This window comes from Bombina bombina, chromosome 5 (assembly GCF_027579735.1).
Source record: "Bombina bombina isolate aBomBom1 chromosome 5, aBomBom1.pri, whole genome shotgun sequence".
NCBI classification, from domain to species: domain Eukaryota; kingdom Metazoa; phylum Chordata; class Amphibia; order Anura; family Bombinatoridae; genus Bombina; species Bombina bombina.
Window position 1 is genome coordinate 813,611,652 of NC_069503.1, and position 16,447 is coordinate 813,628,098.

Below are 16,447 nucleotides of genomic sequence, written 5' to 3' on the forward strand. Positions count from 1 at the left end.
ATATATTGCATTCTTAAAATAAAACTTATTACCTTTTTTTTTAGACTTTTTTAGAGGTTTAAGAGATTAAAGGGACAGTAAAGTCAAATTTAAACTTTCATGATTCAGATAAAACAGAGGTTTTTGAACCTGTCCTCAGGCCTCCGTAACAGTCCCGATTTCCAGAATTACCTTGGATGAGAGCAGGTTGGTAACAATGTTTACTAAAGAGCTCATTATTTCACCTTTGCGCTAGTTCAGATATCCTGAAAATCTGGCCTGTTGGGGAGGCCTGTGGACAGGTTTAAAATCCCCTTAAATAGAGTATGCAATTAGAAACATATTTCCTATTTGCTTCTGTTATCTAATTTGCTTCTTTCTCTTAGTATCATTTATTGAAGCAGCAATGTACTACTGGGAGCTAGTTGGTAATTGCACATATATGCCACTTGCCATTGGCTTACCTGTGTTTAGCTAGCGCCCATTAGTGCATTGCTTCTTCTCCAACAAAGGATACCAAGAAAATAAAGCAAATTTGATAATAAAAGTGGGCATATCTGTGTCAGGTATAGACACTATTACATTTTTCATGGATATTAATTTCAGCATTTTTAAATATGGTTGTACAATAAACATAAATCATAGGTTTTCTGAAATTGTTTGTGGACACTGTGATGTCAACCACATTGTGTACCACATTGCAGCAGTACAGCTAGCAAATGTTTTCTTCTGCCATCAAGTGGTCATAGTTGGTACTGCAAATCAGTCTTTCTCAATGCAGAGACTAAGATCATTATGTCAAGTTTCTGTGAGCTTTCTCTCTTCTCTCAGCATATAGTTTGTTTCCTGCAGAATGTTAGAATGAGGCTTTTTATGCCAACTTTCATTTACTTGCATATATATAGATCATTGCAAATGATCTACATATATACTTTTACTACTACACTAATGAGGCATCCACTGTGTAGCATGTTTCAGTATTGTCTGCAGGGTGCACTTCTAATTCTCTGGAGGAAGTGGAAAAACACAACTTTAAGTTTTAAAGAGACATAAAACTCAATATATTATGCACACATAAATCATTATTTAAACATGTTAAACAATTTTTTCATTGCATAAAGGGTTACATTAAAGCTATTTGTTTTTATTTTGAAGCCAGCAGGAAGTTCAACAGTGCCTAATTGCTCACTGGCTGATCTCCGGCTGCTTTATTGGTAGACAGTGACACGATTTACAAGCATAAAAATAAAAGTTTTTTCTTTTGTAAGATGATGAGGTCCATAAGAGTTTTAATCCTTCCCACCTCCTCTCCTCTATCTAATCATTTATTGGGAGCTCAGACCTGACTTGAGACCCAGTACCCCTCTTCCATCTTGGCTCAGGAAAGACTTCAGGATAATTGCTTCAAGATTCTGAGTGAAATAGGGGTAAAGGAATACCTCAGTTATAGCATGTCAGTACCCTCACAGGTAAATCTCTCAGCCATAATTGCCCTCAGGCATTGTGGGTACCCCGTCCCTTAGCCTCCACCTGAAGGGTTACTGGTATATCTGCAAGTATCCTCTGCATATATTAACTTGCACTGCATTGGCTCTCTACTGAATCGGCATTCTGTGAGAAAGGCCTCAGCAAGCTGGTAAGATACAGTGGAGGGGTGCTGCAGTCCAGGTAATTATTATTATTATTCCTAGTACTCTCCTTAAATAGGTACCTTAAATAGGTACTACATAGTTGGGGGTTCACATACTTTACACATAATGCTTTCCCTATGTGTTTAACACAAAAAAATGTATTCTTATTCCATTGCTCTATTACCCCTTAGCAGCTCACAGTATGTTTTTGATTTCAGTTCACCATTTTTCCTTACAAACCAAAAAATCTTCAATGTCTCTTTAAGAAAACAGCCAACTGCCTTATGCAGCTCATTGTGGGTGCAGTTAGGATTGGGGATGGAAGGGGAACCAAAGAGGGGCTTTTTTTCACTTTGTCATGAAAATTGTGTGTTTTTGTGTTTTTACTCACAGGCTTTGGCCTGCATATCGTTCCGGAATTAAGATTTAAAGTGGGCCATATCCACTTCTGAATACCTTAGAACTATCAGAACCGAATCCAGAGAAAAAAAAAACAGGCATTCATTTTGCATCTTAACAGGTTCTAAAGAAAGTATCCACTTTCAGAGAAGAATTTAAGAGCCTGGGAAGTTGTCCCTAAAGTTGATGGAGCTATTTCCACCTTAGCTAGACACTACTATTCCTATGGAGGATAGTTCTTTATTTAGGGATCCAATGGACTGCAAATCTGAGTCCTTGCTTAGAAAATTATTCTCCCAGTCATCTCTTCAGCTAAGACCTGCAGTAGCAATCGCCTGTGTGGCCGCAGCGGTGTCCTTCTGACGTGATTCTCTGTCTTAGATAATTTCTTATCAATCTTCTGAGGATATTCACGACTTCATTAAAGTCCTTAAGATGGCTAATGATTTCATTTGTGATGCAGTCTTTGGCATCATCAAAATTGATGTCAAGAATATGTCCATTGCTGTTTTATTAAGGAGAGCTTTATGGCTTAAATCTTGGCCAGCTGATATGGTCTCTAAGATTAGGCTTGTCACGGGTACCAGACAGCTAAGGCTACCCCCAACTACCCCCCCCCCCCACCACCTCACCCCTGTTGTTTCTCAGTGGTTTGGGGCTCCTCAGAGCAACCACAATCTCTGGAAGCTTTTATTTGCTTGTTTTGTGAAGAGCTGGTGTATGACCAGGAAAACCCTCCTAGGCTGGCGGGGCTCCTGGAACTCCCGGTTGGCTGCCTCACAACGGACAACCGCCTAAGTCCTCTCAGGCTGGCTGGGCTCCTGGAACTCCCAGTCGGCCATAGGACAGCAGGACACCCGCTAACTTTATCCCTGGTCGCTCCAGCAGCCCTTTGCCCCAGAGCTCCGCTCTTTTGGGGATTGGTAGCCACTAGGAAGAACAAGAGATGTGGGAATTATCAGAGGGGAGCTCCTTTGGGAACCAGGGGTTTTGGACACCCCTAACCCCATAACTTCAACGCACTGTAACTCTGGTCCCCAGTAACGAATCATCTGATTTTTGGACTGTGGCATCTGGGGACCAAGAGCTTTAAAATGATACCCTGAAACCGCCACCCCTAGGTATTGGGATTATGTGGGACTGTGGTTCCTATGGGGTGCCGGGCTGTCTGGAGGGGCGGGAATGGCGGGAAAATAGTGGGATTGTCCAGGGTCTTATCAAGATGAGCTTTCTTTTATAAAAAGAGTGTGTGTTTTCAATAAAATCAGTTCCTGTTTCACCTGAATGCTAGCATGTCCTAGTTATTTGGGTGGGCTCCTGCTAAAATCATTTTCCTGGGCTACATAGCAGCCTGTTCCAGGCAGAGGAAGGACCCTCTGGCAGAGCTACCTAGTCTTGGTAGCCCGAGTCTGCCACAGGGTGGGACCCTGAGTACTGGTGCTGTCGGGCATCAGGGGTGGCTATAGGCTGTGGTCACTTGCCAGCTACATAGCTGCAGTCGGCAGGGAGGAAGAAGGACCCCTTTGGCGGAGCTACCCAGTCAGGGTAGCCGGGGTATCCGTCACAAGGCTATTATCATTCCCTTTTGAAGGGAAGATGCTTTTTGGATATGAATTTGATTCTATTATCAAAATTGTCCATGCCAACAGTGGTCAAATAATTTGTTTCCATCTGGAACAGAAGATAGAGCTCAGTTTTTCAGACAAGCAATCTTTCTCATGGTGGAGGAAAGTCCCTATTTGACCCTTAGAGATTCAATTTTTTTTTACCTATCTTGACTGTAGTCACTACGGATGCAAGTATGATGGGTCGGGGTGCTTTTTGGAAATCCTAGAGGGTGAAGGGAGTATGGTCCCCTCAGGAGGCAATATTACCTATTAATATCCAAGAACTTTGTGCTATTCTTCAGGCCCTTCAATTTTGGCCCCTTCTCAAAGAGAAAAGGGTATTTAATTCGAGTCAGACAACACGCAAGTCCCTTAGCTATGAAAGAGGTATCTCTCATTCTCTCTTGGGCAAACCACTGCACCCTATCGGCCATTCACATTCCTAGAGTGAACAGTTGGGTAGCAGATTACCTAAGTCGTCAGTCCATCCATCCAGGAGAATGGTCTCTTCATCAGGACGTGTTCGATCAATTTGTTCTGAGGTGGGGTCTTCCAGAAATAGATATAATGGCATCCAAATTGAACTGCAAACTTCTCAGATTCTGTTATCTCTACTTTACTGAAAGCCAGAAAACCTGTTACACAGAAAATTTGTCATACAATTTGGTTTTCTTCTATAGGTTTCTCTTGGAAATCTTTTAGAATCCCCAGAATTCTTCAGTTCCTTCTGGATGGACTGAATAAGGATTTATTAACTAGTTCTTTAACATTATCTGTTTTGTTTCACAAAAAGCTGGCTATGTTGCCTGATGTTTAAACTTTTGTTCAAACCTTGATGAGAATTTACCCTGTTATTAAGTCCATTTCTCCCCCTTGGAATTTGAATCTGGTTCTTTCTGTTTTGCAAGTCCCCCTTGTGAACCTTAAGTTATTATCATGGAAGGTTTTCTTTCTTCTAGCCAATTCTTCCGCTAGAAGAGTTTCTGATTTATCAGCCTTGTCTTCGTATAATCCCTATTTGATTTTTCATGAGGATAAAGCGGTTCTCCAAACTAAATATTATTTTCTTCCGAAGGTAGTGTCTTCAGAAAATATTAATCAGGATATTGTTGTTCCTTCTCTGTGCCCAAACATTCTAACTCTAAGGAACACCTACTACACAATGTGGATGTAGTCAGACCCTTAAAATTTTATCTTCAGGCTACTAAAGATTTTAAACAGACTTCTATCTTATTTGTCCACTTTTAGGTCCCAGAAAGGGTCAAAAGGCTACAGCGGTGGCCTTGGTATCATGGCTGAAGAAGACTATTTGTAAGGCTTACTTGGTTTGTATGAAATCCTTCTCCACAAAGAGTAACTGCTTATACTACTAGGTCTGTATCTACTACTTAGGTCTTCAAAAATGACGCCTCCTTGGAACAGATTTGCAATCCGGAACTTGGTCTTCTCTCCATACCTTTTCTAAATTTTGCCATTTTGATATTTATGCTTCTTCCAGACCTGCCCGCCCAGTTATTTGCTATATGGGCGACAGTTCTTATAGGGACACTCAATCAAAAATAAACTTTCATTATTCAGATAGAGCATGCCTTTTTAAACAACTTTCCAATTTACTTCCATTAACAAAAGGTGCACAGTCTTTTTATATTTAAACTTTTTGAGTCACCAGCTCCCACTGAGCATGTGCAAGAATAAGTGTGTATGCATTTGTGAATGGCTGATGGCTGTCACATGGTACGTGTATGCATTTGTGATTGGCTAATGGCTGTCACATGGTACAGGGGGAGTGGAAATAGACATAACTTTTAAAATTGTCAGAAAAAAAAATCTACTACTCATTTGAAGTTCAGACTAAGGGCTATTACATTGTCTTGTTATCTTGCATTTGTTGATTATGCAAATCTGCTGTATTGACTGGTCCTTTAACCCTGCTTTCTGTCTTTCCTACCATTTCTGTCTCCTCTGCTCGGCTATACATAAACTGAGGTGGGAGGGATTAAAGCTCTTGTTAGGGTTCTTGACCTCCTCCTAGTGGCAGGAAATATATCCCACATGTTATGGACACCTATGATCTCTCATCAGCTTGAAAGAAAGACATTTATCGGTAAGTATAAATTTATTTTTTCCGCAAGGTACAGAAACGTCGTTTTAGAAAAGAAATAAAAAAGAGTAAAACATCAAAATTGGGTGCAACTTAGAAATGAAAAGTAATGTGAGCAAAATAAATAATGATAGCGCATTAAAAATGTTGTCATAATAGTTTTATTGGAAAAAATACATTTTGAGTTTAATGACATTTTTATTCAGTAGTCTGCATATTTTTTCAGCTAGTGCACTAATGTTATGACCCTTTCTTACAGGGCACTTGATGAGTACAGCAGAGGTCGAGTCTGCCTTAGCCGAGCACCCAGCAGTGGCAGAGGCTGCAGTGGTGAGCCGTCCGCACAAGGTGAAAGGAGAATGTCTATACTGCTTTGTCATTTTGAAGGATGGAAAGAAATTCACAGAGAGGGTTTCAGAGGAACTAAAAAAACAAGGTAGGCTGTATTGTTGTTTATTTATTTGTTTTATTCTTTTTTATTAAAGAAGCACAGGTGCATACAAAAGATAAAGACATGCTGAGGTACAGACGTGAAGGCATAACATTCCACAACATAGACAATAATATAATACCAGCCTGACATAGCAGTGCAATAATAAAATGCTATTAAATGGGAATAGATGCTCAGAGGCAAATACAGAAATGTGGAATTAAACATTATAGAGAATGATGTTAAAATTTCAAGGTAAGATTAACCTTAAAGGGACACTAAACCCCAAAAAATTCTGTCATGATTCAGATAGAGAATACAATTTTAAACAACATTCCAATTTACTTCTATGATATATTTAGCTTCATTTTTTAGATATCCTTTGTTGAAGGAATAGCAATGCAAAGCATATCAACAAAATTAAACAAATTAGATAATAGAAATAAATTAGAAAGTTGTTTAAAATTGCGTGCTCTTTCTAAACCATGAAAGAAAAAATTGGGGTTTCATGTCCCTTTAAAGGGACATTCCGGTCAAAATTTAATTGCACATATATTAATTACATCTTTGAATAGAAACATATTTGCAATATATATGTATTGGAAAAAATTATTCTAGTAAAAGTTATCACTGTTTTAGTGTTAGAATTGTTCTCTGCACATGCATGTGAAGCATAGCTAAATATTGTCACTGCACCCAAATTTTAAATACTGTGGCTGCTCAGATAATCAGTGGGGCTTTTATCATGTGAACAATTAACAAATTGAGTCATTACCAGATGGTAAAAGCACCTTAGGCTCTCTGAGCAAATGCTGTGTTTAAAATGCTGGTGCACGTTGCATACTTAAATACACTTTTAAAACAGCTATAGCTTTTATTAGAAGCATTTTTGCTAATACATGCATATTGCAAAAATGCTTCTATTCAATACCGAAATGCTCCCATGTGGTTTCCAATTTTGTCTGGAATATCTCTTTAAAACCAGAAATGTTCAAGACATACCTTAAAGTGCTATAAAACATGTTGAGATCTGTGCATATCCTAAAAGGGCTAATTAAGGGAAAAAAAATTTTGCACAAAAAATGTTTTAAAATTACTGGCAAGTATTTTAAAATAATTTTCAAAAATAAGCAAAATTAGTTTAATAGCCATGCTGCCTGGATTAGTATGATCCACCCCCCTTTATTAGTGTTTAGCATCAGGAGCACACGCATTGTATTTCACAGCAACTTATTTGCTTCTAGGCATGCTCCAGCAGATAATCACTGTACAGGGCTGCATTCTACAAAAAGCAATGCTAGATATAGATACAGCCATAGAAGGAAATGTGTTGGGGGAGTTAGAGCTGTACATTTCAGAGACTTAAAAGAAAGGGTTATTGATGAGGCACTGCAGTATAAATTTGCAGGTAAGAGGAGGCGGAGCCTGGATGGCAACCAAGATGGCTGCGTAGTGAAGGAGCTCGGTCTAAAGTAAACACTATTTGGAGGCACAGAGGCTATTAGTAAAGGGGAATTAGCCAAAATAAGTGTTCCGACAGCGGCAGATAAAGAACAGCGGCCTTATGCGCTGAACTAGGCATCCAGAATAAAGCTGCAGGAGAGCAGCGGCGATCATTTACACCACGGGACTCACAGAAGCGGCCTTCGACCTATAATAACGCACACGGCGGAAGGCAAATCCCGTTCCGCATAATAAACTGAACAGGACCCAGAGGGGCCAGAAATCGATCGGAGGCAAGAGACAGGTGATCTGGAGCCACAACACATCAAGCAGAGGTCTAGACATAAATGCGCCACAACCGTGAGTACCTGATGCCATAAACCCACGTGGCCATCAAAGAGACTGAGGTTTCTCTTAAACTGTGATCGATAGGGCAGCTATAATGGGAGCATATGGAGATGTGAGAGAGGATTTTTTCTTATAACTTGCTTACATATAAGCCAGCTAAGATGAAAGATAGGGGCCTTAGTCATGATATACACAGACAACATCTAAACCACTAAACCAGCTACAGAGGGATATCTAATTACAATATATTAAAGGGGCATATAGCACATACGCTACTTCCAGCAACAGTACTGACCTGGTACCAACAAATAAATAAAAGAACTCTTACAGAAGCACCATAAACATATATTGATAGTGCAACACCACCCTATGTCAGGGATTGGACTGCCCACATCTGCTAAACACTAGGCAAGCTGTCTCAGTACTAGATACACTACTCTGAATACCCCACAACAAAATGTCAGCAAGAAAAATGTCGAAATCAGAAAAAGGGAATAAACGCTCTGCAGTCAATGTATTTTTTAAAACTACAAAAACAGAAAGCCGCATTCTAACACAGCGGTTGATGCGGATGCAGAAGCAGACTCCATTATTGGGTCTCCAGCAGCAGGGGAAGAACAACACTAAAGCGGACCTGGAAAAGCTAGTATCTAAACAAGCTATATAACAAAATGGATACAATGCATATTACAATAACAAACAATTTAGCAGAAATCCGAACAGACATAGCAGAGCTAGGTAACAGGGTGGAAACCCTAGAAGAAACTAGAGACTCAATGGTTGATGACATGACCATGATGGCTCAAATTATTTCCTCTCAACAACTTCAGTTAATAGAGGCCCAAGATAAACTCGAAGATCTCGAGAATTGGACAAGGAGATGCAACATACGCCTGAAAGGGGTGCCTGAAACAATCACTATGAAAGATCTACTATCATATCTTATACAATTATTTACTTCCATCACTGGGGAAGGCGGAGAAACAGAATGGTCAATTGAAAGAGCACACAGGGCACTCAAAGCCAAACCCAGGGAGAATGCTCCACCCAGAGATGTGATAATCAACTTCCTCAGATTTAATGAGAAAGAAAAGATCCTATCAGCAGCCAGAAACAACCTACTTTTAAGTTCCAAGGGAACGTGATACAATTTTATCAGGACCTGTGTCCAAAGACTCTCCAGAGACATGCATCCTTCAAGCCTTTTACCATGTTGCTGAGGAAACATAACATCCCATATCGGTGGGGTTTCCCCTTCTCACTCAATATCAATAAGGAGGGCAAAATAATCTCTATCAGGGACACTCAAGACATATTGCACAATTCAAGAAATTTTCCAGCCTCCAAACAATTAATTAAAAGACCTTTATTGTCTCATGCAGGGTCCATATATACAAACAACGTTTCAAACCAGCAATTGGTTCTTAGTAGAACATGACTGAGAACCACTTGCTGGTTTGAAACGTTGTTTGTATTATGGACCCCGCATGAGACAATAAAGGTCTTTTAACTAATTTTTTGGAGGCTGGAACATTTCTTGAATTGTGCAATATGATGTTGGGATGTGGCTTGCCCCTTTTTCCGTGCCCCTGAAGTTTGGTGAGTGGTGCTGGCTTTCTTTGAAGTTTTTTATGATTTGATTAACACTCAAGACATACCCGTTGCCTGCAAGTCACTGGGACTGGACCCACCAGAAAAACAACCACAGGACCCTAAAGAAGGGTCATACATACGACTATCATCTCAAAAATCCTCCTGGTCAAAGGCAAACAAAAAGAAACAGAAACTAACATGACTGATCACAACAAGAGAAGGAAATCTTGCAAAACCAACTCTGGAATAAAATTCCAGAGCACCATACCTATGGACTCATCCTCACATGAAACTAAATAACCTATTCTTTATACTCCATACCATTCCTGCTGATATAGACCCATTAATTTGCCGTAGCATATATAGGCAGAATGGGATGATATGGCTTAGGCCCTTAGAAATCTTGACTACTAATTATTTCCCTAAAAAAATGGGAGACACAATCCACAAGGATTACTTTCTACCCAATAGGTGTCTCCCTCGAATTTTTTAAAATTAGTTGGATAGCTAAGTCTAATCATATTAATAGTTAGAATTTAGCTGACAAGTCCTCCAACAGTGTTTTATTATTGTTAGATGCATACTACAATGTACCATGTTAGTTTACTTAGTACTATTTGTTGTGTACGGTTTTGTTTACAATGCAAAATTATGTTTCTTTGGTTGCTGATTCATATTGCTCACATATGTATACTAAATGTATCACATAGTTTGAGGGGGACACTAGGATCCCACTTCAGCAAAGATAGCCAACATCCACACTCTAACCTGACAGAATCTATGCAGAATTATACTCTCCCCAATACATACCGCAATAGATGGATTCCTTGATGATTAATTTGGTTTCTCATAATGTTAGAGGTTTGAATTCTGACATTAAACGTAGGACCTCTATCACACAATACAAAAATTTGAGAGCAAATGTGATTTTTCTTCAGGAAACACATTTTCTGAGGTCACAAATACCTAAATATTGGGCTAAAGAATTTCACCAACACTACCATGCTACAGTAGATTTAAAAAGAAAAGGGGGAGTCTCTATACTCATACATTCCTCATTACCCTTTATACACAAATACAATAGAACAATAGAAGACAGGGAGGGCAGATACTTGTTAGTAAGAGGTCAGCTACAAGATACAGACATTTTATTCTGCAATATATACGCTCCCAATGAAAGGAAAGAGACCCTTTTCAAACAAATTGCACATTTGCTAATTGATTGGTCCAAAACCAGGATTATACTTGCAGGAGATTTCAACGTAGACCTTACACTGCACAATGGAAAACAACTTATCTGCTATCTAGTAGACAACACAAACAAAACAAACTGATTAAAACAATACTTGATCATTTAGCTCCACACTCCCTTATCGATTCCTGGAAAACACTACAGACACAACATATTTCTATGCGGCACACAAAACTTACACGAAACTTGACTACATATTAATCAGCCAAATCTTGCAATTCACCTTAAACTCATCTTCAATTCACACTTGTGTATGGTCGGACCACTCTATAGTACAGCTTAAATTGGGTAATCTTTAAAACGTTGACAGGACCAAATCCTGGACATATGACCTATTTTGCCTAAAAGACCCTATAATTAAAAATAATATACTACAGAATATGACAGAATATTGGGATATTAACACAGGAACGACAGACAAACCCATATCACGTGGGCAGCTCACAAAACATATTTAAGAGGCCTACTAATAAGAGAAAAATCCATTCTCAATAAAAAATTAAATGCACATAGAATAAACCTACAACAGGAAATAGAACTATTGGAAAAACAACACAAACTCACACACTCCAGAAGCTTTTTACAACAACTACAAGATAAACCCTGAAAACTAGCAAACATTCTCAATGACCATTCCGTCAAAGCGGCATTCAGACTAAAAACAAACTATTATATTTACGCTAACAAACCGGACAGATACATAGCAAACAACATCGGGCTCAGGCACTCAGCAATACCCAGAATTAAATAACAAGATAATACTGAGATTTCCCCACCCCCCAGAAATAGTTGACTGTTTTGCACAATATTACAGCACCCTCTATGACAGAACTAAGGTAACCTACTCCCCACAGACTACGATCCTATTAACAACATTTTTAGACAAAGCCCAATTACCTTTATTATCTGATCAATAATAGGGATGATTTAAATACCTCACCTAGTCAAATTCTCAAATTATATCATGCAAGGATACGAAATACCCTTAGATACCCTCCTAAGAGCTAGAATAGTAGTAATAGCCAGACCGGGGAAAAACTCGAAATGGTGCTCCAGCTACAGACCCATATCTCTAATTAATCAGGACATAATAATTTTTACCAAAATACTAGCTAACAGAGTAAAAAACAATCCTACCAGGTATAGTGCATCCGGACCAGGTTCGTTTTTTGGCGGGTAGAGAGGCACCTGATAATGTCAGGCGCATGTTTACAACAATTGCTCACCTGGTCGAGATGAAAACGCCTTCTCTGGTCCTATCATTGGATGCAAAGAAGGCATTTGATAGAATTGATTGGGAATATATGTTTGCAGTTCTGGAACAAATGGGATTTAGAGGCCCTTTTGTAGATGCTCTCAAAGGTATATATTCCAGACCCACTGCAACAGTTAGAGCTATAGGTCACCACTCCAAATTTATAAATATAATAAATAGCACTAGGCAGGGATGTTTATTATCCCCCCTGTTTGCTCTATGCATGGAGCCCTTAGCAGCAAGTATTAGACGATCCACAGACATTACCAGACTAAATGGAAAAAACACTGATTATAAGTAATTTAACTAAATTACAAGAAAAACAAACACTAAATTACACAAAATAAAATAGAAATGATCAAATATTTAAACTAATTACACCTAATCTAATAGCCCTATCAAAATAAAAAGCCCCCCCAAAATAAAAAAAAACCCTAGCCTAAACTAAACTGCCAATAGCCCTTAAAAGGGCCTTTTGTGGGGCATTGCCCCAAAGAAATCAGCTCTTTAACCTGTAAAAAAAATACAAACAACCCCCAACAGTAAAACCCACCACCCACACAACCAAACCCCCCAAATAAAATCCTAACTAAAAAAAACCTAAGCTCCCCATTGCCCTGAAAAGGGCATTTGTATGGGCATTGCCCTTAAAAGGGCATTTAGCTCTTTTTCTGCCCAAACCCAAAGCTAAAAATAAAACCCACCCAGTAAACCCTTAAAAAACCGAACACTAACCCCTGAAGATCCACTTACAGTTTTTGAAGACCCGCCATCCATCCTCAACGAAGCGGCAGAAGTCCACAGCGAAGCCGGCAGAAGTCTTCATCCAAGCAGGCCGAAGTCTTCATCCCAACCAGCAGAAGTCTTCATCCAGACGGCATCTTCTGTCTTAATCCATCCGGCGTGGAGCTGCTCCATCTTCAAGACATCCGGCGCGGAGCATCCTCTTCTGTCGATGCTAACGAAGAATAAAGGTTCCTTTAAGGGACGTCATCCAAGATGGCGTCCCTTGAATTCCATTTGGCTGATAGAATTCAGCCAATCGAAATTAAAGGTGAAAAAATCCTATTGGCTGATGCAATCAGCCAATAGGATTGAGCTTCAATCCTATTGGCTGATCCAATCCAAGCTCAATCCTGTTGGCTGATTGCATCAGCCAATAGGATTTTTCACCTTTAATTCTGATTGGCTGAGAGAATTCTATCAGCCAATCGCAATTCAAGGGACTCCATCTTGGATGATGTCCCTTAAAGGAACCTTCATTCTTCAGTAGCCATCGTCAGAAGAGGATGCTCCGCGCCGGATGTCTTGAAGATGGAGCCGCTCCGCGCTGGATGGTAGAAAATAGAAGATGCCGTCTGGATGAAGACTTCTGCCGCTTGGATGAAGACTTCGGCCCAATTGGATGAAGACTTCTGCCGGCTTCACTGAGGACTTCGTTGAGGATGGATGTCGGGTCTTCAAAAACTGTAAGTGGATCTTCGGGGGTTTTAATGATTTATTGGGTGGGTTTTATTTTTAGCTTAGGGTTTGGGCGGAAAAAGAGCTAAATGCCCTTTTAAGGATTTTAATTGGGGGGATTTGGTTGTGTGGGTGGTGGGTTTTACTGTTGGGGGGGTGTTTGTATTTTTTTTACAGGTAAAAGAGCTGATTTCTTAGGGGCAATGCCCTGCAAAATGCCCTTTTAAGGGCCATTGGCAGTTTAGTTTAGGCTAGGGTTTTTTTATTTTGGGGGGCTTTTTTATTTTGATAGGGCTATTAGATTAGGTGTAATTAGTTTAAATATTTGATCATTTCTTTTTTATTTTGTGTAATTTAGTGTTTGTTTTTTTTGTAATTTAGTTAATTGTATTTAATAAATGTAATTGATTTAATTGTAGTGTAAGGTTAGGTGTTAGTGTAACTAAGGTTATGTTTTATTTTACAGGTAAATTTGTATTTATTTTAGCTAGGTAGTTAGTAAATAGTTAATAACTATTTACTAACTATTCTACCTAGTTAAAATAAATACAAACTTGCCTGTGAAATAAAAATAAAACCTAAGATAGATACAATGGTAGGTGGCGGCGATGTTAGGGACGGCAGATTAGGGGTTAATAAGTGTAATCTAGGTGGTGGCGAGGTCGGGGACGGCAGATTAGGAGTTAATAAGTATAATGAAGGTGGCGGCGGCAGATTAGGGGTTAATATGTTTATTATAGTGGCGGCAATGTCCGGAGCGGCAGATTAGGGGTTAATAATTTTATTTTAGTGTTTGCGATGCAGGAGGGCCTCGGTTTAGGGGTTATTAGGTAGTTTATGGGTGTTAGTGTACTTTGTAGCACTTTAGTTATGAGTTTTATGGTACGGCATTGTAGCATAAAACCCATAACTACTGACTTTCAGTATTTAATAAATGTAATTGATTTAATTGTAGTGTAAGGTTAGGTGTTAGTGTAACTAAGGTTATGTTTTATTTTACAGGTAAATTTGTATTTATTTTAGCTAGGTAGTTAGTAAATAGTTAATAACTATTTACTAACTATTCTACCTAGTTAAAATAAATACAAACTTGCCTGTGAAATAAAAATAAAACCTAAGATAGATACAATGGTAGGTGGCGGCGATGTTAGGGATGGCAGATTAGGGGTTAATAAGTGTAATCTAGGTGGTGGCGAGGTCGGGGACGGCAGATTAGGAGTTAATAAGTATAATGAAGGTGGCGGCGGCAGATTAGGGGTTAATATGTTTATTATAGTGGCGGCAATGTCCGGAGCGGCAGATTAGGGGTTAATAATTTTATTTTAGTGTTTGCGATGCAGGAGGGCCTCGGTTTAGGGGTTATTAGGTAGTTTATGGGTGTTAGTGTACTTTGTAGCACTTTAGTTATGAGTTTTATGGTACGGCATTGTAGCATAAAACCCATAACTACTGACTTTCAGTTTACGGTATGGATCTTGACGGTATAGGGTGTACCGCTCAATTTTTGGCCTCCCAGGCAGACTCGTAATACCGGTGTAAAGGAAATCCCATTGAAAAAGGACTTTTGGAAATCTGCGGTAGTTACGTTGCGTTACGGCCAAAAAAGTGTGCGGTGCAGCTAAACCTGCAAGACTTGTAATACCAGCGGTAGTGAAAAAGAGCCTTAACGCTGCTTTTTCACTCATACCGCAAAACTCGTAATCTAGCCGTAAGTATCTCTTCAACAAAGAATAGTATGTGAACGGAGCAAATTTGATAAAAGAAATAAATTGGAATCATTTTTTAAAATTGTTTGCTCTGTCTGAATCACAAAATATGTTTGGGGTTTCATATCCCTTTAATGAGGATACTTAGCAGGGATTTTCTGTGTCTACCTGGCGATATGTATTGTAATGTTGATAATTATTGACTTACCCAAATGATAGCCTTAAAAACAGGGAGAGTTTTCAGATGGGGAGAAACATTTGATAGTGCTCAGCCCAAATGGTAAATATGATTGCTTTTATATCAAGGGGGGTTTATAACTGTTTTTATATTTACTTTGATTGTACATTAGTTAGGGCTTGATTTTCATACTAAAACCCATCTGATTTACATATAGGTAATAATTTTAATATAATGCTTATCCTGCATTACTATGTTGTCAGATTGTAATACCCTATACCATAAGAATTGGATACTGAACTGGATTTATCACTAGGGTCTACCATCTGTAGCATTAGTATAATCTGTATATTTAAAACAAATTCTCTGCAGTTTTATTCTGACGATTACAGCATAATATCCTTTTTTTATGCTGAATTACATATTTTGTATTTGAAAATGTTTAGATTATTTTCCAAACTTCTAAACACAAATGTATTGAGTAAATTGGCCTTCTGTGATCTGTGTTTAATAACTGTAGCAGACCTACTTTTGTTTTCTGTTGTATAAATGTTCGATCAACATGCATTACCTCTATGTGCTGTGTTTATGTTCTTTCTAACTTATTATTTAAAACATGTTTTTTATAACTTTTAGTTCGGGAAAAAATTGGACCAATAGCAACACCGGACTTCATCCAGAATGCTCCTGGATTACCCAAAACACGCTCAGGTAAAGAATATATAACACTCCGTACATGGTTTCAGCTGGCTGTTTGATAAAAACAAATATTTTGTCTCTTACAATAGGTTTTATCAAGACTTTAATACTAAAGCATTTGTCTTTTTCATTTACTGCGTTTAAATGCTTCACACCTTTCTTATTAAATAACTCATCATATGTTATTTTTTACACAAGATTAGGGACTTTTAGAAAAACAATTTTATTTAGCAGAAATACCTCAATGTGACAAAAACACCATTCAGATTGCAAAAAAAGTCTTCATTTTCAAAGTATTTAAATAAAATAATGTACTGTTCCACATGTAACATCTGTTGACCATCCCAAAAATATGCTAAGTCAGG

The 16,447-nt window shown here is 38.6% G+C and overlaps 1 protein-coding gene across 1 annotated transcript in view; it reads left to right on the forward strand.

Moving 5' to 3' along the window:
* LOC128660860 (acetyl-coenzyme A synthetase, cytoplasmic) overlaps nt 1-16,447 on the forward strand; it is a 177,523-nt gene that overhangs the window by 159,241 nt on the left and 1,835 nt on the right. The window contains exons 16-17 of the mRNA XM_053714923.1: nt 5,977-6,153; nt 16,020-16,094. Coding sequence (XP_053570898.1) covers nt 5,977-6,153; nt 16,020-16,094 — 252 coding nt within the window. The remainder of the gene's footprint in view (nt 1-5,976; nt 6,154-16,019; nt 16,095-16,447) is intronic.